General features: G+C 45.0%; 2 protein-coding genes across 5 annotated transcripts in view; both read left to right on the forward strand.

Moving 5' to 3' along the window:
• Positions 1-1,204: 1,204 nt before the first annotated feature.
• Positions 1,205-26,514, forward strand: LOC105464274 (coenzyme Q7, hydroxylase). 2 transcript variants are annotated; one of them, XM_011711995.3, is made up of 6 exons: positions 1,205-1,339; positions 5,851-6,029; positions 7,459-7,573; positions 9,257-9,396; positions 11,109-11,177; positions 11,889-26,514. In XM_011711995.3, the coding sequence occupies exons 1-6, from the start codon at positions 1,267-1,269 to the stop codon at positions 11,964-11,966; spliced, it is 654 nt and encodes a 217-aa protein (XP_011710297.2). In that variant the 5' UTR covers positions 1,205-1,266; the 3' UTR covers positions 11,967-26,514. The 2 variants fall into 2 exon arrangements, with proteins under 2 accessions (XP_011710297.2, XP_011710298.1); XM_011711996.3 differs by lacking the exon at positions 1,205-1,339 and adding an exon at positions 5,287-5,609.
• The window catches only part of LOC105464276 (ITPRIP like 2), a 38,065-nt gene continuing 31,883 nt past the window's right edge, over positions 20,334-26,515 (forward strand). The window contains exon 1 of one of the 3 annotated variants that reach the window (XM_071084192.1): positions 20,334-20,432. The gene's annotated coding sequence lies outside the window, so the exon portion shown is untranslated. The remainder of the gene's footprint in view (positions 20,433-26,515) is intronic. The other 2 variants (XM_071084193.1, XM_071084194.1) reach the window with 2 other exon arrangements.

The raw sequence follows: 26,515 nt of genomic DNA on the forward strand, positions 1-26,515 counted from the left end.
ACTCCCAGTAGTTTTACATGAGAGTGCTACAACATCCTCACTAAGTAGTAAGTATTTGGGTTAATCATAATTTTAAATTATTTTGGTGTGTCAATGTGAACACTAGAGTGATAGAAAAACAACTTAAAAACTTGAATTCAATAATTTTACAATTGTATTGCATCTTAAAACATTTTATAGTAAACTTGGATAAAATATATAAATAATCCAAGGGTGTAAAGTAGAAAGTGAAAGCCCCGTTCTCCCAGTTCCAGCCCCCTGATGGTGCCAATATTAAACGTTGTATATCCTTGCAGACATACATCTTTGATTTTTGCCCTCATGTACATTACTCATGTAAAAATTATTTCTGTTGAGTAGATTCCTAAGACTGCTGTATTATATGATCTTTTAAAAGTACGTTGTTAAATTTCCCCTCCCTTCCCAAAAAATTCCAATTTGCACAAATATACATGCACACATGCACACAATACCGTAAGGTAGATCCCAGAGATAAAACATGTTCTTTGTAGAAAATCTGAAAATAGAGAAAAGGACTGAGGAGAAGTTTAAAGTTGGCTTTCAGCCCACCAATAGAGACAACATTATACAACACATTAACCATGTGGTGCATATAATTTACATAATTTATATTACATATATATATATTTTTTGAGACAGGGCCCAGGCTGGAGTGCAGTGACAGGATCACGGCTGACTGCAGCCTCGAGCTCCCGGGCTCGAGCTATTCCCTCGCCTCAGCCCCCCGAATAGCTGGGACTATAGGTGTGCTCCACCACGCCCACCTAATTTTTAAAATTAATTGTAGAGGCGGGGTCTCGCTATGTTGCCCAGGCTTACTATTTTAAAGTAGATATAGGATACAAATTAAAAAAAAAAAAACCTCCTTCCACGTAGGTAAAGCAGGAAATAACGTGCCTTGTTAATAAGTAATTCCCTCATGATCCTCTTTCCCAGGAACTTGGGTGAGAAATCACTAACCCTATCCTGATCTTTGAAACAGCAATTTAGCATTTTCATCTCCCTGGCAACCCAAGGCGCCTTGGCTTCCTTGGTCTTGAGAGTGATTGATAGTGACCCCATCCAATATAATCTTTTTGTTTGTCGTATCTAACCAATCCAACCCCTAGCGCGGGGCTAGGGGGCGTTCCCACCGGTGCGCGGGCAAGCTGAGCCTGCCTTACGTCTGCTGTGCGTCATCAGTCCGAGCCAAGGGCAGTATTGGCCCGCTCCGTTCAACGAAGTGGTTGCTCTTTTGTGCCGGCAATGAGTTGCGCCGGGGCGGCGGCGGCTCCCTGCCTGTGGCGGCTGCGCCCGGGTGCCCGGCGGTCGCTCTCAGGTAAAGGGATGCGCGCAGTCACAGTCCTGCGCTGGGCTAGCAAGCTAGGGAATTTTCGCTTGAGGTTTGGGTCGAAGAGGTCACGGGGGAGACGTTCGTAACGTCACAGGCCTGCGACGGAGCGCGACTGCGTGACTTCAGCTTACGGGGCGCTGGCGGGCGGGGGGGGGGCCTGTAGTTCGTGGCGAGAGTGACGGGAAGACGGGGTGGTTTAGGCAGTGATGCCTGGGGAGTGACGCATGGCACACCTGTGCAGTGATGTCACGGCAGGTGCAGCCAGCTTTCCGAGTCGAGGACAGTTGGCGACACTGAAAAAAGAGAGACGTCTCAGGGAGTCTCTCTTTTTGTGGTCTTTGCCCAGGGCCTTGCCAGGCAAAGTGTAGCCCGACGACCAGCTGCCTCCGCTACTTCTGGGAGCTCGCTAGAAATACAGATTGTCGGGCCCCACCCCGACCTACTTGGTCGGTATCTGTGGTCTGTGAACAGGCCCTTTAGGTGATTTGCATGCACTGTAAACTTTGAGAGCCATCAGTGTAGTAAAAGGATCATCGAATTTGGAGTAGAGAGACATGGTTTTGGACCATGTTTCCTGCTTTCCTTGTTTCATCTGTGCTGCCTTAGCAAATTGTCATGAAACCGGGCGCGGTGGCTCCGGCCTGTAGTCTCAGCACTTTAGGAGGCCGAGGCTGGAGGATCACCTGAGGTCAGGAGTTTGAGACCAGCCTGGCTAACACGGTGAAACCCCGCCTCTACTAAAAATAAAAATTTGCCGGGCGTGATGGCAGGTGCCTGTAATCCCAGCTACTCAGGAGGCTGAGACAGGAGAATCACTTGAACCCGGGAGGCAGAGGTTGCGTTGAGGCGAGATTGCACCACTGCGCTCCAGCCTGGGTGTCAGAGCGAGACTTTGTCTCCCCAACCCCCGCAAAAAAAAAAAAAAAAAAAAAAAAAAAAAAATTTTGTCATGAGGTCGTTTTCTCAACGTTAAATTACTGTGTACCACCTTCGGGATTTTTGCCTAATGGCAGTACTGCTTGAACTTTTGATTACTAGATGTGTTTTTTTTTTTTTTGTATAGCCCTGTCCCATTTTAAAATTAATTTCCTTGAAACGAAATCCTTCTGGTGAATGGGAAGCCAGTGCCACTTGCCACAAATGGATGAGTAATTATTAAAAAAAAAAAAACTGAAATTAAAAAGTTACGAAATTGTATTAAATACTGTCTTTCTGTTACAAAGGGGAAATTAGCAAGTGTGGGAAAGGTGTTGAGGATATGCTGGCTGTAAATGGAGATATCTTCCTTAATGAAATAAAAAAGATTGCAAGAGATTTTAAAAGAGTACCCCTTACTACATGGGGTTATTTATTGCATATCCATAAGCCACTTAAAATTTCATAGGTACCACACTGGCGTGTTTCACACGTTGGGAAAATATGGACGTAAAGTGATGCATTTGAGAGCTTCTAGCACCCAGCCTCAATTTTATTTTAAAGTGTGTGGCAATGCAGGCAAAACTCTGAGGGTTGTTGAATGTGAATTTTAATGCTGTTCTGTTCGCCAGTGAGCATAACAGAATAAGAATCATTTCTGTTTATAAAGTTACTTTGCTTCTTATATCTCATTTTATCCTCATAACTCAGTAAGATAATTTTATTATTATGTGTTTTCCCTTAAAAAGGAAAGAGCCTGATTATTGCCTTTTTTTTTTTTTTTGAGACAGTATCTTGCTCTGTTGCCCAGGCTGGAGTGCAGTGGTGCGATCTCAGCTCACTGCAACCTCCGCCTCCTGGGTTCAAGCGATTCTCCTGCCTCAGATTCCCAAGTAGCTGAGGCTGCAGGCATGCACCACCATGCCTGGCTAATTTTTGAATTTTAGTAGAGATGGGGTTTCGCCATGATGAGCAGGTCTCAAACTCCTGACCTCAAGTGATTCTCCCTCCTTGGCTTATCAAAGTCTGGGATTACAGGTATGAGTCACCAATGATTACTGCCAATTTTATGTGTAAGAAATGTCGATCCTGATTTTCCCAAGGCTAGTGTTGGAGATGGGACACATGTTTTTGGTTTCTTTTTTTCTTTTTTTTTTGAGACAGAGTCTCACTGTGTCACCCAGGCTGGAGTGTAATGGCACCATCTCAGCTCACTGCAACCTCTGCCTACTGGGTTCAACTGATTGTTCTGCCTCAGCCTCCTGAGTAGCTGGGACTACAGGCGCACCACGATGGCTGGCTAATTTTTATATTTTTGGTAGAGATGGGGTTTCACCATGTTGGCCAGGCTGATCTTGAACTCCTGGTCTCAAGCAGTCCACCTGCCTGGGCTTCCCAAAGTGCTGGGATTACAGGCGTGAGCCACCGCACCGGGCCTATCCGTCTTTTGAGTCAGATATGCTCAGTGAGATGAAGGGGATCATGCCGAGGAATGGACCAAAGCTGGGTCATTATGCTTCAGAACTTACGTCCACACTTCTTTATTAAAAGTGTGACATTTACAGCCCCATCTAGTAGAAGATTTCAAGTGCACAGCCACCCCAAATTTCACCAACCCACCTCATCACCTCGTGTCCAAAACACCCAAGCCTTTGTCATGAAAGAACCACATATGTATCCAAAATGAATTTTTTCCACATATTCGCTGGATGTTGAAGTTAGCCTAAGTGAAAAGACGTATGCATTAAAGACATGGTAGTCACGGCCTAAGAGCGCTGAAACATTACAAAGTGATACCAATGCTGACTGGGGGCGGTGGCTCACGCCTGTAATCGCAGCACTTTGGGAAGCCGACATGGGAGGATTACTTGAGCTCAGGAGTTCGAGACCAGCCTGGGCAACGTGGTGAAACCCTGTCTCTACTAAAATACAAAAAAGTAGCTGGGCATGATGGTGCATGCCCGTAGTCCTAGCTACTTTGGAATCCTAGCTACTCTAGAGGCTGAAACAGGAGAATTGCCTGAGTCCGAAAGGTGGAGTTTGCAGTAAGCTGAGATCATACCATTGCACTCCAGCCTGGGCGACAGAGCCATAGTCTGTCTCAAAACAAAAAGTGATACCAGTGCAGATCGAAGCTACCATTACAAACTAAATGACCCCTAGGTTTCTATTTTCCGTATCTGCAAAATGAGGTGAATACACCTTACACACCTAAGAATGCTGCAAAACTCTTCCTTGCAGGGAAAAAAGCCTCTTGAGTTACTCTAATATAAGGCTCAGCGAATATAATTAAAGTGTTAAGGTTAGGAGATTTATTTTTAAAGATAAAATGTAATCTGTCATGAAGAATTTACATTTTGAAGATAAGAGTTCCTTTGAATTAATTTTGGACCATAATGAGGTGAAATCTAGACTCTAAGGCTAGTCTCAAAGTCGAATGCCCAAGGGTGTGGGGTTTTAAAATTTTTTCTCTGTTGTTTTGTTTGTTTGGTTTTAGACAGAGTCTCACTCTGTTGTCCAGGCTGGAGTGCAGTGGCACGATCTCGGCTCACTGCAATCTCTGCCTCCCAGGTTCAAGCTATTCTCCTGCCTCAGCCTCCCAGGTAGCTGGGATTAAAGGCGTGTACCAACACACTCAGCTAATTTTTGTATTTTTGGTAGAGATGGGGTTTTACCATGTTGGTGAGGCTGGTCTCAAACTCCTGACCTCAGGTGATTCATTCTCCTTGGCTTCCCAAAGTGTTGGGATTACAGGCATGAGCCACTGTGCCCGGACAGGTGTGGGTTTTTTTTTTTTTTTTTTTTTTTTTGAGACGGAGTCTCGCTGTGTCGCCCAGGCTGGAGTGCAGTGGCGCGATCTCAGCTCACTGCAAGCTCCGCCTCCCGGGTTCACGCCATTCTCCTGCCTCAGCCTCCCTGATAGCTGGGACTACAGGCGCCCGCCACCTCGCCCGGCTAATTTTTTGTATTTTTAGTAGAGATGGGGTTTCACCAAGTTAGCCGGGATGGTCTCGATCTCCTGACCTTGTGATCCACCCGCCTCGGCCTCCCAAAGTGCTGGGATTACAGGCCTGAGCCACCGCGCCCGGCAGGTGTGGGTTTTAAGAGAACTTAGTCTGTGGTTCTCAGCCTTGGCTGAAGCAAAGACTTACGCACATAGCTTCTAAAAAATGTCAGTTCAGAGAGCCTCCTCCCAGAGATCATTTGGGGAAGAGCACCGTGTTTTTGAAAGCTGTCTACGGGCCTCTCCTGCACAGCATGTGCTGGGGGAAATGCGCCAGAGGGCCGGCGAACTGGAGGACCATGCCCATCGAGAAGCGGCTGCCATGTTAACTGCCTGGTAAGAAGATAGGCTCAGCATTTCCAGATCTTCATACACTTAAAGTGAAGCCAGAAATCCAGATCTTTAGGTAGAATCCTCTTTTTTAACACTGTAGGTTAAACAGAGTACATTTATGGGCATGCCTGGCCCACGGGGAGCTCGTTTGTGACCTCCATCCCAAAGTGCCCTTTCTTCTGTCTGTAAAAGGAACATTTGGATTTTACCTGAACGTAACGAAGAATAAACACTTGCATTTCAGCTTACGGAAGAAGGATCATTGTCAGATTTCGCAGTTCAGGAATGACCTTAGACAATATCAATCGGGCAGTTGTGGATCGAATAATCCGGGTGGATCATGCGGGCGAATATGGAGCAAACCGCATCTATGCCGGGCAGATGGCCGTCCTGGGTCGGACAAGCGTCGGGCCAGTCATTCAGGTGGGTGCTTCTTCATCTCCCTCACCCTGGTCTACCGAATGGGCAGATCCAAAGGCCTTCAAGTAATGAATCGCGGGAGGTCAGGCGTTCCCCAGGGAGATGCCATTGTCTCCAGGAGAGCGAAAGTTGGTTCTTGGTGGAGAGATGGAGAGCAAAAAGCATATTGTTCTTTTTATGGATAAAGCACAGAGACATATAGTACATAGACAGGTATGCAGTCATAGTGTGTCCTTCACAGGGATTGTGTGGATTGAATGAATTGCTTGCATAAAGCTCTTTGATGGCTCCTGGCACTTAGGAAGTGCCATCTAAGTGTTAGCCGCAGCTAGCATTCTCCCTTTTTCCTCTGATGTAAATAATAATTGGGGCCGGGTGTTGTGGCTTCCGCCTGTAATCCCAGCACTTTGGAAGCCGAGGCCAATGGACTGCTTGAGCCCAGGAGTTTGAGACCAGCCTGGGCAACATGACGAGACCCCGTCTCTACAAAAAATACAAAAATTAGCTGAGTGCAGTGGCTCACAGCTGTAATCCCAGCACTTTGGGAAGCTGTGGCGGGTGGATCACCTGAGGTCAGGAGTTCGAGATCAGCGTGGCCAACAAGGCAAAACCTTGTCTCTACTAAAAATACAAAACAAATTAGCCAGGCATGGTGGTGCACGCCTGTAGTCCCAGTGCTTGGGAGGCTGAGGCAGGAGAATTGCTTGAACCTGGGAGGCAGAGGTTGCAGTGAGCTGAGATTGCACCACTGCACTCCAGCCTGGGCAACAGAGTGAGACTCCGTCTCAAAAAAAAAAAAAAAAAAAAAAGCAGCAAATCTCCTACCCCCAACACACACACACAACAAAATTAGCCAGCTAATTTGAGAGACCGAGGTTGGAGGATCCCAGCTAATTTGAGAGGCTGAGGTTGGAGGATCACTTGAGCCTGGAGGTTGAGGCTGCAGTGAGCCATGAGCTTGCTACCGCACTACAGTCTTGGTGAGAGAGTGAGACCCTGTCTCAAAACAAGCAAACCACAACAACAACAAGATGATACTATTCTAGTAGTCTGGAAGGAAATTACACAACAGCTAATGTTCCGCCTTCCTGATTTTGAAATGGGTTAAACATGTCTTTTCTTATGCGTGTGGACCCTTGTTATTTACTAGGCACATTGTGGGCCTGAGAGACTTGCACTGGAACTGTAGCTCATGGCAGTCTTACCTGGAATTGAGATAATAGATTGTTTTGTATTCTCGGCGCTATCTTCTCTTTGTCAAAGATTCCTTTACTCTGATGTCTTACTTTTTCCATTGACGTTTTGAGGGGAATGGCAGAGACAGCAGTTCCCATCATTTTCTCCGTTTCTATTTTGCTTCCTGTATGCTGCTTGGATGAGTGGGAGGCCTCTATGGAATTCTTGCATGTCTTTATTTTTATGTTTCTTACAGAAAATGTGGGATCAAGAAAAGGACCATTTGAAAAAGTTCAGTGAGTTGATGGTTACGTTCAGGGTCCGGCCGACAGTTCTGATGCCCTTTTGGAACGTGCTGGGCTTTGCACTGGGTACGTGTCTCTCTAGAAGAGCTTATGCAAGCTTGGGGATCTAGAATGATTACATCCTTCAGGTATCATGTTCACAATTCTTGCTATGTCCTCTTACGACCTCATTCTGTTTACTTCATATTTTTCCAGAGTTAAATTGACTACCTTTTTTGGTGTGTGGCTTAAATTTATTTAAGATAGAATCTTAATGTCAGTACTTAAAAAGAAAAAAGGTCAGGCGTGGTGGCTTGTACCCATAATCCCAGCACTTTGGGAGCCTGAGGCGGGCAGATCATGAGGTCAGGAGTTCGAGACCAGCCTGACCAACCTGGTGAAATCCCCATCTCTATTAAAAATACAAAAAATTAGCTGGGTGTGGTGGTGCAGGCCTGTAATCCCAGCCACTTGGGAGGCTGAGGTGGGAGAACTGCTTGAACCTCGGAGGTGGAAGTTGCAGTGAGCCGAGATCGGCCTACTGCATTCCAGTCTTGGTGACAGAGCGACAGAGCGAGACTCTGTCTCAAAACAAAAAACAAAAAACAAAACAACACGAAAAATAGAGCCAGGGTCTCATTCTGTTGCCCAGGCTGGAGAGCAATGGTATAGTCGTAGCTCAGGGAAACCTCAAACTCTTGGGTTCAAGTGATCCTCCCACCTCAGCCTCTGAGCCTGAGTAGCTTGGACTACTGGCACATGCCACCACGTACAGGTCTATTTTTTTGTAGAGATAGGGTCTCATTATGTTACCTAGGCTGGTCTCAAACTGCTAGTCTCCAGCCATCCTCCCTCTGTGGCCTCCCCAAAGTGCTAGGATTACAGGCGTGAGGCACCACACCTGGCCTAATGTCTGTATTATAAATAGAAAATACAGTAAAAATAAACAACAGAAAAAAAAAGCTAGTATAATTCAATTGCAGCCAAATACTATTCCCTGACAAAGATTCTCAACCTGAGGTCTGTTCACTCTTTTAGAAAAGGGAGAAGAATAAATGGTATAAAAGATCAAAGATATATTCACCCCAAATGCTGACTTTCTCTTGGCCACAGTCAGGATAAAACAGCATTGAAAAGAGAATGGCTTTTCTTACTATGTAATTCCAGGTTTAACACTGGGATCCAGTCTCTCTTAAAACAGTGGTTCTCCCTCAGGGTGAGTTTGCCCCCCTGACGAGGACATGTGGCAATATCTAGGTACTTTTTGTTTTTTGAAATGGAGTCTCGCCCTGTACCCAGGCTGGAGTGCAGTGGCGCGATCTTGGCTCACTGCAACCTTCGCCTCCCAGCTTCAAGCGATTTTCCTGCCTCAGCCTCCCAAGTAGCTGGGATTACAGGTGCCCACCACCACACTGACTAATTTTTGTATTTTTAGTAGAGACAGGGTTTCACCATGTTAGCCAGGTTGGTCTCGAACTCCTGATCTCAGGTCATCCGCCCATCTCGGCCTCCCAAAGGGCTGGGATTGCAGGTGTGATCCACTGCGCCCAGCCCTCGGGACAGTTTTGGTTGTCAAAACTTAGTTGGCGCTGCTGGCATCTAGTTGGTAGAGGTCAGGGATGCAGTTAAATATCCTACCATGCATGGGGCGCACAAAGAATGACCCAGCCCAGTGTCTGGTGCAGAGGTTGAGAAGCCCTGGCCACAGATGATCTCCATTACCAGTCATATCTGCTTCTTTCTTTTCTGGTCTGGGTTTAACAATCCCAGGGGCAGGGACCGCCTTGCTCGGGAAGGAAGGTGCAATGGCCTGCACCGTGGCGGTGGAAGAGAGCATAGCACATCACTACAACAACCAGATCAGGAAGCTGATGGAGGAGGACCCTGAAAAATACAAGGAACTTCTTCAGGTATTTGTCCATGCTCTAAAACAGGGCTGCTCAAGGAGAAAAGGGCAGATAGCAATTGGGTAAGAGGAAAACATACTAGAGATTGTTAGGGGATGGTGGGGGTTTAGAGCCTCAGTTTAAAGGTGAGCAAACTGAGGAACAGAGAGGTGAACCCATCTGCCTTGGCCATACAGCACAGACAGAGCTGGGACTAGAACCCTTGTCTCCTTAGTCTTTTTTTCTTTTTATTTAGAGGTGGGATTTTGCTCTATTGCCCTGGCTGGAGTACAGTGGCACAGTCATAGCTTACTACATCTTCAAACTCTTGGGTTCAAGTGATCCTCCCACTTCAGCCTCCTGAGTAGCTATGGGACTATGGGTACATGCCACCACACCCAGCTAATTTTTTTTTTCTTTTCTTTTGAGATGGAGTTTCGCTCTCATTGCCAAGGCTGGAGTGCAATAGCGTGATGTGGCTCACAGCAACCTCCGCCTCCTGGGTTCAAACCATTCTCCTGCCTCAGTCTCTGTAGTAGATGGGATTACAGGCATGCGCCACCACACCCAGCTAATTTTGTATTTTTAGTAGAAATGGGGTTTCTCCATGTTGGTCAGGCTGGTCTCGAACTCCAGACCTCAGGTGATCCGCCCACCTCGGCTCCCAAAGTGCTGGGATTACAGGCGTGAGACACCGCTCCCGGCCTTTTTTTTTTTTTTAAGAGATGGGGTCTCACCATGTTTTCCATGCTGGTCTTGAACTCTTGGGCTCCGGTGATCCTCTCTCCTCGGCCTCCCAAAGTGCTGGAATTATAGGCATGAGCCACCACATCTGGCCAGAACCCTTGTCTCTTGAGCCCTGTCCTGTTCACTTCTTTTATTTTTAATTTTTTGAATTTTTCGTAGAGACAGTATCTCTCTCTGTTGCCCAGATTGGTTTTGAACTCCTGGGCTCAAGTGATCCTCCTGCCTCTGCCTCCCAAAGTGCTGAGATTACAGGTGTGAGCCACGCCACCTGGTGCTGTTCATTTTTTTTTTTTTGAGATGGAGTCTCGTTCTCTCAGTGCAGTGGTCTCCACCTGCACTGCAGCCTCCACCTCCTGGGTTCCAGCAATTCTCCTGCCTCGGCGTCCCAGGTAGCTGGGATTACAGGCACACACCACCATGCCCAGCTAATTTTTGTATTTTTAGTAGAGATGGGGTTTCACCATGTTGACCAGCTGGTGTTGGACTCCTCAGGTGATCCTCCTGCCTTGGCCTCAGGTGATCCTCCTGCCTTGGCCTCCGAAAGTGCTGGGATTACAGGCGTGAGCCACCGCACCTGGCCCACTTCTTTATCATTGGTAGATTCTGACCAGATGCGTGAGCAGGAACCCTTTAGATTAAATAAATGAATAGATATCCTGAGATAATTTTCCACAGCAAATAAGGGAACTGTTTAGTTTTTTAGAGTCTAAATCTGAGGTTGGCAAACTATGGCCTGTGGCCAGCCACCTGTTTCTTTAAATAAACTTCTATTGGAACGCAAGCATGTCCATTTGCTTGTCTCGCACTGGTTTTCTGTTTACAGTGGCAGAGTTGGGTAGTTGGGACAAAGTATTTACTCCCTGGCCCTTTAGAGGAAAAGCTGGCCTCCCTGTCTTAGGCCATAATAAGAGGCTTTAGCCTCCAAAATGAAATGGAACAGTAGGAGAGTTGGAAGGCTAACTTGCTTTGGTGTCTTTTTATTTAACCAGGTGATAAAGAAATTTCGGGATGAAGAGCTTGAGCACCATGACACAGGCCTTGAACATGATGCCGAATTGGTAGGGCCCTACTGTTACCTGTTCTGCTTTGGGACTCCTTATTTGGGAGGTTGAGGTTTCTGTTCCCAGAAGAATAAATTTTAAAGCGACAGCCAAAGGGAGAGAAAACCAATGATGTTGCTTTGACAAAAAGCAAGGAAATGCGTTATTGCTCCAGATTGGGAATCTCCTTTCTTGCTTTATCCCTTCTTGTTTTCCCCAGGAACGTTTTTTTTTGTTTTTTTTTTTTTTTTTTTTTTGAGACAGTCTCACTCTCTCGCCCATGTTGGAGTGCAGTGGTGCAGTCTTGGCTCACTGCAGCCTCTGCCTTCCGGGTTCAAGCAATTCTCCTGCCTCAGCCTCCCGAGTAGCTGGGATTATAGGTACACACCGCCATGCCTGGCTAATTTTTGTATTTTTTGTTTTTAGTAGAGACCGAGTTTTCGCTGTATTGGCCAGGCTGGTCTTGAACTCCTGACCTCAGATGATTTGCCCGCCTTGGCCTCCCAGGAACTTCATTTCTTTCCCTGTGAGAATCTGGATGACTCCAATGCTTTGGCAGTAGCAGAGGCATTCCAACATTTTGAATAGCTTTCTTCGAAACTAAAATAAATTGTTCCTTAGATCTATTTCTCATTCCGAGAAATCCAAAGCCTGCCCTGCCAGCGCTGAATCTTACAACCAAAAATGAGCACAAAACATGTTTCTTTGTTTGCTTATTGTTTTTAACAGGCTCCAGCCTATGCCGTCCTGAAGAGCGTTATCCAAGCTGGATGCAAAGTGGCGATATATTTATCAGAAAGATTGTAAAGTGTGTCCAGTTATGCCTGCCTATGAAAGATGACAGTAATTTACCAAGTGACATTTGCAGAGAAACAAGTGTACAGTTATCATTGTACTTTTGTACAATGTGAATTTTGTTAATTAAATTATAAGGTTTCTTTTTTAAAAAAAAAAAAACTGCAGTGTTGATTTTTCTCTGGGTTGTGTTTTCTGCCATGAGACCGACAGGTCACCAGCCTTGTTCAAGTCACAGCAAACAAAGCTGAACCTTGTTTGGTCTCATACTTAATTTTCTTTTATATACATGTTTTTCTTTTACATACGTGTGTGTGTGTGTGTGTATATATATATACATTTTTTTTTTTTGGAGACAGGGTCTCACTCTTTTGCCCAGGCTGGGTCACAGCTCACTGCAGCCTCCACCTCCCAGCCTCGAGCAATCCACCCACCTCAGCCTTCCAAGTAGCTGGGACTACAGGTGTGCGCCACCACACCTGGCTAATTCTTTCTATTTTTTTGTAGAGGCGAAGTCTCACTATGTTGCCAGGCTGGTCTCTAACTCCTGGACTCAGTGATCCTCCCATTTCTACCTCCCAAAGTGCTGGGATTACAGGTGTGAGCCACTTCACCAGGCTCATTTTCTCCTAAAACATCAAGGAGAAATCATTAATAATGTAACGGGAATCTTTAGGAGAAAAAACAGTTTGGTTTACTGGTAACAAAAGATAATTGGAAACATGAGAGTATTTGAGATTGGCCAAGCAGAACTATGAAGTCCATCAAGTAAGTGAAAGACCATTGTTTCCGTTCTGAATTGTGGGTGATAAGGGGTGGGAAAGTGCTACAGTCTGGATGTCTGTGTCTCCCCAGAATTCATATGATGAAATCTTCACCCTCAAGTTGATAGAAGGTGGGGCCTTTGGGAAGTGTGAGGTTATGAGGGTGGAGCCCTCATGAATGGGATTAGTGCCTTATGAAAGGTCCTAGAGAGACACCTCATCCTCTCCACAGTGTGAGACTTCAAGGGGTGTGGGCTCTGAGGAAGCAGACCCTTCACAAGCACACACCAACTAGGACTTTGATCATGGACTTCCCAGCCTCTAGGACTGAGCAATAAATGTTTGATGTTTATAAGCCACCCAGACTGTGGTATTTTTGAGTCTCACTCACTCTGTCACCCAGGCTGGAGTGCAGTGGTGCGATCTTGGCCCACTGCAAGCTCTGCCTCCTGGGTTCACGCCATTCTCCTGCCTCAGCCTCCCGAGTAGCTGGGACTATAGGTGCACGCCATCGTGCCCGGCTAATTTTTTTGTATTTTTATTAGAGACGGGGTTTCACCATGTTAGCCAGGATGGTCTCGATCTCCTGACCTCGTGATCTGCCTGCCTAGGCCTCCCAAAGTGCTGGGATTACAGGCGTGAGCCACCACACCCGACTGACTGTGTTATTTTGTTATAGCAGCCTGAACAGACTAAGACGGGCGTGTTGCTTCCATCGAAGACTATACTAAGTTGTGGATTATTTGTGAAATTGAATTACGATCTTTTCCTTAAGGTCTTTTACCACCCCCCCCCCAAAAAAAACCCCAAACTGATTCAAATTTTCATACTTTAATGAAATATTTTATAATTTGCAAAGTTTTAAGTGATGTATGAAAAATCTAGATCAGTGGATCTCCTCTCTGGCTGCCCATTAGAATGTCCCATGGAGATTAAACTTTTTTTTTTCAGTTTGTGGACCAAGAGTTTTGATTTATTTAGGGTGGAGTTCAGGGTCAGAATGGTTTCAGAAGCTCCCAGGTGATTCTGATGTGAGTTGGAGCTGCAAGGCGCTGAACTAGATTATAAGATGTTTCTGGGAAAGAACCACATTTTAGGAATTTGTGTCCCACCCAGTCCTCTGTGTTTAATCAGCACCTGATGACTTGGCAGGACTTGCCCCACCAGGGTCTGGCTTTGAAGGGTAGTGGACACCAGGATCATTTGGATTAATCCTCTGCTACCTCTCTCTCTTCCTCAACCAAGAGTGAATTTAATTTTATGTAATTGGGTGAAAGTCTACAAATCATAATTGTAATAAATTAAGGCTGGGTGTTTGTTTGAAATTAGATAAGATAAACCTAAAGGTTTGAACAAGTTGTGGATGGTTTGTAAAAATTAATCTTATAAAATAAATGCTCTGTGTGAACATACTGATTAAATTCAAAGGGATATTATTTGGTTTTTCTGTAAATTGAACCTTGAAATAAAAGCACAAGAAGGTTTTCTTAAGGCACTGGTCTGCTCTTTAACAAGAATTTGTAGAGGGTTATAAAAGGTTTACAAGAATCTCACCTCATGTTCAAACTAGTTAAGATTGGATAGATTTATCTATAAGGTACTATTAAAAATTGGGGATGACATTAATAGTAGACTGATGCAAGGATGAAATTTGACTGTCTTGAACAAGATTTTTATGTAATAGTAAAGGATAATGAAAGATTTTTGTTTGCCTTGCAAATAAACTACCAAAAAAAGAAGGGAAAGGCAAGAGACAAATTGTTTGGAAAGTTGTCTTCCCTTTTAATGAGTAAAGGTTTTGTGCCTTAAAAAAAAGTTTTTGAGTCATCATTTTGGCTAATGATAACCTGGAATTCTATTTTATAGTATCAAGTGTTTTAAGCCTTTAACATGTTCAGTAGGCTTCCCCAAATCAAACTTTAGCTTCAAGGTTGTCTTTTTTGACCCCTAACTTTTGGATGCCAACAGAGGGCCCCTGGATTATTTGACATGTTTAATTACGTGGGATTGCCAAAATAAAAATAATGTTTAATCTTCTTCAGGTTACATTTTAGTGAATAACATTAATATGTGTTCCAAAATTGTATGAGATTTCTAAAATTCTAATCTCTAAGTATATGATATCAATTTGAATTAGGATTATTATGTTATTGTAAACCACAGAAATAATGAAATTTGTCAATCGTGTTTTTGACTGAGACTGTCTAAAGACATCTTGTCGTTCACAGACAATCATAGTCTTGTTTTGATCCTCTTCAAAAGGTGGTTTGTAATCAGCTATAGAACTTAGGTGCTCTTAAATGCAGATTTCCAATATCTTTAGATTGTGATATTAGAATAAAGGAAAAATATTCAGGACTCATGAAGAGCTTAAATATTCATGAATTTATCAGGCAGAACAAGAGTTAACTGAATGGGCTGAACTAATAGAAAACAGGTAATCCGTTTAACTTTTTGCTTAAAACATTGCTGATCTTTTGTTTTTCAGAGTCAAGAAAACTTTTATTTTGAACTATTTACAGCATTTAACAATTGAGTAAGGTATACTCCTGTGAACAAAATTTGGAGCGTATTTGTTCCTCTGCTGGTTTCTCTAGAATTTGGAAACTATTTGTGAGTATTCTTATGGCAATGTAGTCATTTGCGTAAGTGCAACAAGAATCCACTTTCTTTTGCAACAGGACACAATTGGAGAAACTGGTTGTTTTATCAGTTTCTGATAGAAGGGTGTGCTTCCCTTTAAGGAATCAAGCTTGACTTGCAGAGCCAAAAAAAAGTTTCTTGGAGAAACTGGCCTCATACCTTGTCTACAGTCCTTGTACAGGGCTCCTAACCTGTGATTGCAGCAGGACGAGCCGTAGACAAAACCTCTCAGACACCGAGTTGTAGAAGGAAGGGCTTTATTCAGCTGGGAGCATTGGCAAGCTACTACCTTAAAATCCAAGCTCCCTGAGTGCACAATCTCTGTCCCTTTTAAGGGCTCACAACACTAAAGATTTCATATGAAAGGGTTGTGATTGATTGAGCAATCTAGGGGATACGTGACGGGGGTTTCGTGCACTGGTAGAGAGAAACAGAACAGGGCAGGGAGTTTCACAATGTGCTTCTATACAATGTCTGGAATCTATGAATAACATCAGTTTCTAAGTTATGAGTTGATTTTTAACTACTGGGTTTAACCCAGGCAGGCCCAGGCCTGGTTTCGGGCCTGGCACTGGGCATTGGTTTTACTTCCTTGTTTTTTTTCTTAAAACAGGTACTGAGTATAAAACAATATAAAACAATATGAGAGGGTCTCTCTCTTTCCTCATGATGAGTAAAGAATGTCACTTTCTAACAGGTCCAGGAGCCCCAAGTTATCTTGGGACCTCAAGAAGAGAGGAATTTACCCAACTCATAGGTATTTGAGGGTACAAACCCATTGCTGGGCTTGACTTTAAAAAGTCTTTTCTGATATTCCTTATGGAACAGAATTCCATTAAAGCCAATTTTAAAAGCATATATGAAAAATAATTATTCTTGCTGTACTTTATGCAAATAATCAGGCCAAGTATAAGACTAAAGTTTATTTTGCAAACTATCCTATTATTATTTGTTTTTAACAAAAATGAGGGCTGGAGAGAGAAAAATTATTTCAAAACTTACCGTACTTGTCATTAAATTCTGGTCTTATTAGTTGTTTTTAAGTTTTTGTCTGTATTTTAGACTAACCCTGTTTATTCCTGTGAACCAACTAGTGATCTCTGGCTGCAACTCAGAAGAAACAAGGGATGGGTAATATAGAAATCTGGATCAATATTCTAGTTCTGGGCAACTATCCTGCAAATCCTGCCAGGCGATAGGGGTAAATGAGGTGCCCATAACCTGGAGGTTTCTTTGGGAAAATAAGGCCAGGGAAGCTAACCAAAGCCAAGCTCCTTGCACCCAGATTTTAGCAGACATAACTCTAGCCACAAGTTACCTGGGTGTGTTGGCAGCCTCAGGATTTTTGAGCTGTCCTTACCCCCATGTTTTTTTTTTTTCATGTCTTCTAATAACCTGGTTTGTCTCTTCTCACCTAGAGGTCATCAAACACCAACCGGAATCTCAGACAATTGCCCCTTTTACCAGGGACCCTTAGATAGCCCTCTGAGCGAGCTCTGACTGCCGTTTTCCAAGAACAGCGCCCCCTGTCAGCAGGAAGCAGTTAAGAGTGATCATGGTCTTTATCCTAACGGCAATTAGATGTACCTCTTGAGAGGGGAGAATAGCAGGAGGCAGTCACATGCCTAGGCAGATAGGGGTGGATTCCTGGTGAAACCCGACTCTCAAACCAAAGACAGTTTAAAGCCTGAAAGCAAAACTACAAGTCCCAGGTAAATCCACAGACTGGATTGAGAACCGGTCTTCCTGTCTGGCATGCTTTCCTCTGATCCCCACGCTTCACCTATTTTACATATATCTACCCTTCCTTAATTGTTTTTTTACACTGTTGTGCCCAACTTTGGTGCCTTTGTTTTACCCTTTTTTGCGTACTCAGAAACCAGTCAGTATGCGCTTCCCCATTCTGAGCCCATAAAAGCCCTGGACCCAGCCAGACTGGGGGAGCGATGAACCAACATCACGTGGGGGACCACCCTCATGTCCCCTCTCTGCCGAGAGCTGTTCCATCACTCAGTAAAATTCTTCTTCATCATCCTTGCTTTTTGATTGTCAGCATAACCTCATCCTTCTTGGATTCAGGATAAGAACTTGGGAACCATCAAATGCATGTACGAGCTGTAACACAGGTGGGCTCTGGCACACCTGGTCCAGCCACAGGCTGAGCTGGTGTGCAAATCAGGTGCAGCCAGCGGACCAAGTGGGCGGGGTGCCTCCTGCAGCAGGTCTGAGGCCAAGTGAGGCCCAGGTGGAGGGCATCACCATTCATGGAGTTCCCTGGTTGGCAAAGTGGCCAACAAAAATCCTGCATCAATATCTTGCTGATAGGAATGTAAAAATGGTGTAGACATTTCAGGAAACAATCTGGTAGTTCCCCAGTTAAACAGATAGGATACAGCAATTCCTCTCTTGAGTATTAACCCAACAGAAATGAAAACATGGCCATGTGTAGTGGCTCACACCTGCAATCCCAGCACTTTGGGAGGCTGAGGTGGGTGGATCACTTGAGTCCAAGAGTTTGAGACCAGCCTGGTCAACATAGCAAAACCTCTTCTTAGCTGGGCGTGGTGTGGGTGCCTGCAGTCCCAACTACTTGGGAGGCTGAGATTGGAGGATTGTTTGAGCCCAGGTGGTCAAGGCTGCAGTGAGCCATGATTGCGCCACTGTACTCTATCCTGGGTGAGAGAGCAACACCCTGTCTCTATAAAAAAAAAACGCCGGGTGTAGTGGCTCACGCCTGTAATCCCAGAACTTTAGGAGGCCAAGGCAGGCGGATCACCTGAGGTTGGGAGTTCCAGACCAGCCTGACCAACACGGAGAAACTAATCTCTACCAAAAATACAAAATTAGCCAGGCGTGGTGGCACGTGCCTGTAATCCCAGCTACTCAGGAGGCTGAGGCAGGAGAATCCCTTGAACCTGGGAGGCGGAGGTCGTGGTGAGCCGAGATTGTGCCATTGCACTCCAGCCTGGGCAACAAGAGCGAAACTGCGTCTCAAAAAGAAAAAAGAAAAAAAAACCATGTTCAATCATTGTACGTGAATGTTCATAATAACTAAAAGTGGAAACAACTCATGTCCATCAACTGAACAAAATGACAATATACCCAAACAACGCACTTAACCTTACTCAGCTGTAAAAAGGAATGAAGTAGTGATACGTGATACAACACGGATGAACCTTAAAAACATTATGCTTGGGTCCAGAGTTTCAGTATGGGAAGATGAAAATAGTTCTGGAAAGGGATGATGTTGATTATTGAACAACAATATTAATGTACTTAATGTCAATGGAATGTCTTCTCAAAATGGTTAACATGGGGCCAGGCACAATGGCTCATGCCATCTGTGTCTCAGCTCTTTGGGAGACCAAGGTGGAAGGATCGCTTGAGTCCAGGAGTTTGAGGTTGCAATGAGCTATGAGAGCACCAGAACACTCAAGCCTGGGCAACTTTGAGAAACACAACAAAAAAAGGTTTGGCCAGATACGGTGGCTCACACCTGTAATCCTGGCACTTTGGGAGGCTGAGGCGGGCAAATCATGAGATCAGGAGTTCAAGACCAGCCTGGCCAAGATGGGGAAACCCTGTCTCTACTAAAACTACAAAAATTAGCCGGGCATGGGAGGCTGAGGCAGGGGAATCTCTTGAACCCAGATGGCAGAGCTTGCAGTGAGCTGAGATCACGCCACTGCATTCCAGCCTGGGCAACAGAGTGAGACTCTGTCTCAAAAAAAAAAAAAAAAGTTAAAATGGCAAATTTTATATTATGTGTATTTTACCACAATTTTTAAAAATCATGCAAATCATGCTAAGTGAAAGAAGCCAGACACAAAAGGTCATATATTGTATTATTCCACTTACATGGAACAGGCAAGCCCATAGAAACAGAAGGTAGATTAGTGGTCATCTAGGGCTGGAGGGGCGGGGATGGGGAGAAATAGGGAGTAACTCCTAATGGATACAGAGTTTTTTCATGTGGTAAAAATGTTCTAGAATCAGTGGTGATAGTTGCACAATCTATACTTAAATTTACTGGATCATACATGTTAAAATTATGAGTTGTATGGCATGTAAATTGTCTTATCTGTTTTGTGTTGCTATAACAAAATACCCGAGACTGGTAATTTATAAAGAGATTTATTTATCTCACAATTCTGGTGGCTGGAAAGTCCAGGATTGGGCAGCTGTATCTGATGAAGGCCTCACACTGCTTCCACCCATGGTGGAAAGTAGAAGGGTAGTGGGCATGTCAAAGAGATTGCATGGTTAGACAGGATGCAAAAGAGTCAAACTGAGGAGGCCAGACAGTTTTTAACAACACACTTTCTTGGGAATTAACCCATTCCCCAGAAAGTGAGAACTCACTCGTCCAGCAGGAGGGCATTCATCTATTCATGAGGGATCCACCTCCATCATCCAAACACCTCCCAACACTGCCACATTGCGGATCAAATTTCAACATGAGTTTTGGTTGGGACAAATCACATCCAAACTAGCACGGACCAAAGCGATAGGAAAAATACAGGTGATTTAGTTTAGTTTTTTTTGTTTGTTTGTTTGTTTTAGGCTACTTAGTTTTATGCAAATTTTAATCCTGGCTGTTAAATGAGAAACTGATTTTTTATATTTACTACCCTTCAAGCCAGCAGAGCATGAAGAAGTTTTCACGTTCTGAGATTCGCCGTGCTATTTCTTGCCCTCCCATGTCAAAGCTAATTTTATAAGTACTGCAGCTGGGAGTCTTAGTCCCATAAAGCACTTTGTACAATTCTTATTAAAAACCCAGGCTGTTTGTTTAGCTTCCCCTTCAGAATTGATGGCCGATGTTTTATGCTTCTGAGAGCTTCCAGAACAAGACCAGAGAGGTTTTTTGAATCTCCCTTTGATTGTTTTTAATTCCATTACAGCTTGTCCTTGTGTATTAACAAGGTAATCTTGTCTTTCTCTTACTTTCCTGATCTGACCTTTCAGGGAAAATGTGATTTGAAAATTGGACACTATCCAAAGATGATGGCAGGATGAGAAAGGATATTATTCTCGCAAGTACTGCAGTTCCAAAGAGGCGATCTGAACTGTAAGTCTTTGCAAGTCTTTGATTCCCTCATTATTCAAAGTGTGGTCTATGGACCAACAGCAGTGGTATCACATGGGAGCATGTTAGAAATGCAGAATTTGGGAATCTCTCCAGACCTACTCAAACAGAATTTGCATTTGAGAAAGATGTGGTTTTAAAGTATGTCCACAAATTCCTTGATACACCTATGTTCAGTGGAGCTTGCTTCCCCTTGCCTTGTTTGTGGGCTGTACTCAGTGACTTGTTTCTAGCAGAACATGGTGGAAATGAAGTGTGACGTCCAAAGTTAGATCATAAAAGACACTGTAAAGGTTTGGCGTGTGTGGCTTACACGTGTAATCCCAGCACTTCAAGAGGCCAAGGCAAGAGGTTTGCTTGAGGCCAGGAGTTCAAGACCACTGTGGGCGATATAGCAAAACCCTATCTCTACAAAAATAAAATAAAATAAAATAAAATAAAATAAAATAAAATAAAATAAAATAAAATATTAGCTGCGCATGGTGGCATGTATCTGCAGTCTTAGCTACTTGGGAGGCTGAGGTGGGAGGGTCATTTGAGCCCAGGAGTTAGAGGCCACACTAAGCTATGATCATATCACTGTACTCTAGCCTGGATGACAGAGCCAGAATCTGTTTTTTTGTTTTTGTTTTTTTTTTTTTTGTTGTTGTTTTTAAAAAAAGACACTGCAGCTTTCACCTTTCCCCCTAGGATTACTCACTGTGGGGGAACCTAGCTGTCATGTCATGAGGACACACAAAGCACTTAATCTGTGGAGATGCTCACATGGCCAAGAACTGAGGTCTCCTGCCAATAGCTATGGGAGTACACCATCTCGCAAGTGAATCCTTTGGCCTTGCAAGTGAATCAAATTCAGCCCTCAGATGACTGCAGCCCCCAACATGTTGACTCCAACCTCATGAGCGACCCAAGGCAGAATCAACCAGCTAAGTCACTCCTGAATCACTCAGGAGTGATTAGATAGACCCTCAGCAACTATTTGAGATGATAAATGTTTGTTGTTTCCAGCTGCTGAGTGTTGGGGTCATTTGTTATGCAGCAACAGATAACCAATACAACAGCTCCAGGTGATGTGGAAGCACACTAAAGTGTGAGGCGCACTCAGCCAGACCATAAGCTCCTGGAAGGCAGACACCAATTTGGTGGTTTCCATGTCTTCAAGGCTTAGTGGAGTGCCTGACATGCAATACATTTTTGTTGGACTAAAGACAAGGTTAAATTGCCCTGTTTTTAAAACATTAAAACTTTTCTTTTGTAATAAATAATGCATGTACACACATAGGAAATTATTCTAGCAGTGCTAAAGGGTATTTTCAGTGACAAGTAAATCTCCCTGCAGACTGTTGATTGATAGCAAACTCTGTTACCAACTTCCTTCCTTTGAGATAAGCTAGTAGCAACCTACCACTAACAGAGTGCATTTTTTTTTCTTTTTTTCCACCTCCAAAAGTAATACTTGCCTCAAAATCAAATATAAACTGCATATAAGTAGAAAAAAGAGAAAAAGAAAAAAAGGCTCTTCTTCCAAACGTTCCCTAGAAGCAACCACTATTAATAATTCAATGTATATCTTTCTGGATGGTTTTTAGAAATCTTTTATCCACGTACACGTTTGGGTTTGTATTGTTCCCCAGATGGAATATTATGCATTTGATCTGCGATTTGTGCATTTCACTCGGTGACCTACACTGGCCATCTTCCCAAGTCAATTCATAGAGCCCCATCTCGTTTTTTAATTGGCTGCCATACTCTTCCAGGGCAACCACTGCTGACCTGACCCAGCTCCTACACCAGCCCAGGCCTGTGCTTGAATCTCCTTGGCCTGGTTCCAGAGGCTGTAAACTTAACCACTAAGCCACTGTTCCTCCCCTTATCTTCTCTTTTTGCCTCTTGGTAGACATCTGGGTTGCCTTTTTTCTTCTTCTTTTTTTTTTCTCCTGAGACAGGGTCTCCTTCTATCGTCCAGGCTGGTGGGCAGTGGGGTGATCATTGCTTACTGCAGCCTCAAACTTCCAAGCTCAAGCGAGCCTCCCAAGTAGTTGGGATTACGGGCGTGAGCCACCACCCCCGGCCTGGGTTACTTCTAACACAGGATTTTCGGGGCCCCTACCGCTTAGGAGGACCATCTTTCAGAAGGAGGGACCCCTGGGAAGGAAGTACGAGCTCAAGGTTTTAACCCTTTGGGACATCCCATACCTCTGATAATTTGATAAAAACACTAGACCCTCATTAAGGTCCTCCTTAAGATCCCTTGAGCCAGGTGACTTGAGGCCAAGAAAACACGACGTTTCCCAACTCAGGGAAACCAAAGGCACCTTTCAAAGTGGAGCTTCAGCCTCAATACCGCTCATGTCTGTCTGCGGGGCATCACGGGGCACAGAGCGCTTTCCCACCTCATGTGTTCAGAGCTTTAAAAGGCGCCTCTCGCCCGCAGGACGTGCATCCTCTCACTCCTGCGTCTGAAACGGCAGCCCCGCGGGGCTGAGCCCGAACACTACAGGTCCTTTCATCCTGGATCGCGTAGAGAGATCGGCTACCTGGCGCGCCAAGGGCAAGGAAGGTCTCGGGCCCGCGGCGCTCGCCTGGGTCCGGCAGAGGGCGCCCGCGCCCCACGCTGCGAGCCTTGCAAGGCTCTGCTGCAAGGTCGGCTGGACAACGCCCGGCAGGAGAGCCGGGGGAGTGCTGCGCGTTATGTATGATACATAAGATAACCTGACCACAATCATCCCGCCCCGCGATCTCCGCTGTTGAACGGGAACTGATGTCACGTGTGTGCATGGCCAGAGGCGGAGGGCTCGGCTGGCTGCTCCAGTCTGCGCTGTCCACGCGTCTCGGGTGTCCTATCTCGGTGGATACATTTTTCTTTTTCAGAAAAGGGAAACAGGAAAACAGGGGGACGATTAGTCTCTATCTAGTGGAGCCACGTGGAAAAACCAGCTTCAGGTATCAAACAACATCCAAGGGGCTGCACTGATTTATTTATTTATTTTTTAAGAGACAGGGTCTGCTCTGTCGCCCAGGCTAACCATATCTCACTGCAGCCTCGAACTCCTAGATTCAAGCGATTCTCCTTCCTCAGCCACCTAATGTGCTGGGGTTACAGGTGTGAGCCACCATACCCATCTAATTTTTATTTTTATTTTTAGTGATGAGGTCTCACTGTGTTGCCCAGGCTGGTCTCAAACTCCCGACCTCAAGTGATCCTGCCTCAGCCTCCCAAAGCGTTTTGTTTTGTTTTTTTGAGAATTTCTCTTTATGATACTTTCTTCCCTCCACTTAAAGAAATTCCAATTATATTTCCAAAATTAGACAGAATTTCCCAATGTTTAATCCTGGATTTTTAACTGGGCACGCCTGTCAGAATAAACTCGAGATCTGGAAAAAAAAAAAAAAAATCTACAGATGCTCCTGCTCTATCCAGTCCTACTGAAGCAGAAGCTATGGGGCTGGGCCTAAGGGATGAACATATTATAAAAACTCACACAGGACCTCTGATGTGTAGCCCTGGTTAAGAAGCAATGGTTTAAGCCGGCTGCGATTTCCAGCACTTTGGGACGCTGAGGCAGGCAGATCACTAGAGCTCAGGAGTTTGAGACCAGGTTGGGCAACACAGGGAGACCCTGTCTCAATAATAATAAATTTGACCAGGCGCGGTGGCTCACGCCTGTAATCCCAGCACTTTGGGAGGCCAAGGCGGGTGGATCACTTGAAGTCAGGAGTTCGAGACCAGCCTGACCAAGTTGGAGAAACCCCGTCTCTACTAAAAATACAAAAATTAGCCAGGTGTGGTGGTGGGTGCCTGTAATTTCAGCTACTTAGGAGGCTGAGGCAGGAGAATCGTTTGAACCCGGGAGGTGGAGGTTGCAGTGAGTCGAGATCATGCCACTGCACTCCAGCCTGGGTGACTCCATCTTAAAAAATAATAATAATATTAATAATAATCTTTTTAAAAAGAAGCAATAGTTTAATTCCACAAAAGCATTCATCCTAAATCTGCCTCTGCTTGGATGTACTTCCCACGCTTTACATCCTACTTGCCTGGGCTGATTCAGGATATCCATTCTGTCCCACTTTTCCTGCACCGTTTTCTGCTAAGATGTAACCTGTTGTTCCAATTTTCTGTAACTTATTCAGTGCTGTGACAGCTGGAAACATGTTTCAGACCAAGCTGTCTTTGCCAGGTGGAAACAATGACAAACACCCATACTTCCGGTTCTGCTGGGGCGGCAGCCTCTGTATGGTATTTTCCATGCCTAATTTCCAAGTGGCTTTATTGCAACAATTAAAAAAAAAAAACTGCACAGAAATGACACCTGTTGCACTTACTTGCTGATGCTCTGTGTAGGTGTGTATATTTAAATAAGACCACGTGGGCATTTAAAAAAAATTATTGAAGTTATTCATTTGGCTGCTTTCAGGGCACACATTATTCTAAGTGCTGAGGAATAAAAGAATTTTAGAACACGAAATTCATATTTCCCCCTTTTATCATTTAGAAGCAACAGAAAACATTTCACTTTTGCTTCCTTAGAGTACAGCGGCACCATCACAGCTCACTGCAACCTCTGCCTTCCGGGTTCAAGCGATTCTCCTGCCACAGCCTCCCAAGTAGCTGGTATTACAGGCGTGCACCACAATGCCTGGCTGATCTTTGTATTTTAGTAGAGATGAGGTTTCCCCATGTTGCCCAGGCTGGTCTTAAACTCCTGGCCCAAAGTGATCTGTTCGCCTCAGCCTTCCTAAGGGCTGGGATTACAGACGTGAGCCACCTTTGCTTCCAATAGGAAGTTATTAGCTCTGCTAAATCAGGGACCCAGAGACCTCTTTCTCCAGGTATTGCTTGATCCAGGAACTGAAACCAAACATTTGACTTTTCTTTCGCTTTCTGTCTCCTCACTGCTTTCCGCAGTGTTGATACTAGTTTCACAATGACCCTCCCCCCCACCCCACACACACTCCCCTGTGGTCCTCCTCACCTATGGTAGCAAAATGGCCATAGCGCTTCTATATAGGACATCCTAACACCCCTCCATCCACAAGAAAGATGACAGTCTCTTCCTCTTGCTTCTGCAGAACACAGGGAAGCTGCGGAATCCACAACCACACCCCTTCCCCATCGCTCCCTTTTACCCAATCACTGTGGACTGGGGAGGCCTGTGGAGCTCTCATTGGCCAGGCCTGGTCACATGGTTGCTCCCGCAGCAGGTGGCGTGGGAAAAACTCCACCCGGGCCCTGCGGGCTGAGAGTGGGGTAGGGGTGGTTCCCACAGAGGAAGCCAGAGTCCTGTTCCAGAAGAGAGGACAGGTGTTGGGCAGATCAAAAGGCCTGATGTCCCCTGAGCCCTGGAGGTCAAGATGTAGTCAGGACTTGAGAGTGGATATCAATTAGGCAGTGGGGTCAGGATGGCCTGGAGACAGGAAGACGGAACCCAGTGGGGGACATTTACGTAGCGCTGGTCTTGAGGGTGGGTGAAGATCTGGGTGACAGCTCCGTGGGGACCCAGAGGCAGCATAGTGTAATGGGCTCCACCGCCAGTGGCGGGGATGGGAGAGGTATCCTTGCTTACCACTTACCAAGTGTTACGAAACCTTTAATGTTCTTAGTTGTAAAATGAGAATACCTGGGTTGTCATGGCTGAACCTTGAAAACAAATGCTAAGTGAAGGAAACCAGTCACAAAACACCACCTCTTGCGTGATTCCATTTACCTAGAATGCCGGCATAGGCGAATCTACAGAGAAAGTAGGCTGGGCGCAGTGGCTCACGCCTGTAATCCCAGCATTTTGGGAGGTTGAGGTGGGCAGATCAGCTGAGGTCAGGAGTTTGAGACCAGCCTGGCCAACATGGAGAAGCAGCATCTCTACTAAAAATTTAAAAATGAGCCAGGTGTGGTGGCACATGCCTGTAATCCCAGCTATTTGGGAGGCTGAGGCACGAGAATCGCTTGAACCCGGGAGGCGCAGGATGTAGTGAGCTGAGATCGCGACACTGCATTCCATCCTGGGTGACAGAGTGAGACTCTGTCTCAAAAAAAAAAAAAAAAAAACAAAAAAAAACAAAGAAAG

The sequence above is a fragment of the Macaca nemestrina genome, chromosome 18 (assembly GCF_043159975.1).
Source record: "Macaca nemestrina isolate mMacNem1 chromosome 18, mMacNem.hap1, whole genome shotgun sequence".
Classification (NCBI taxonomy): domain Eukaryota; kingdom Metazoa; phylum Chordata; class Mammalia; order Primates; family Cercopithecidae; genus Macaca; species Macaca nemestrina.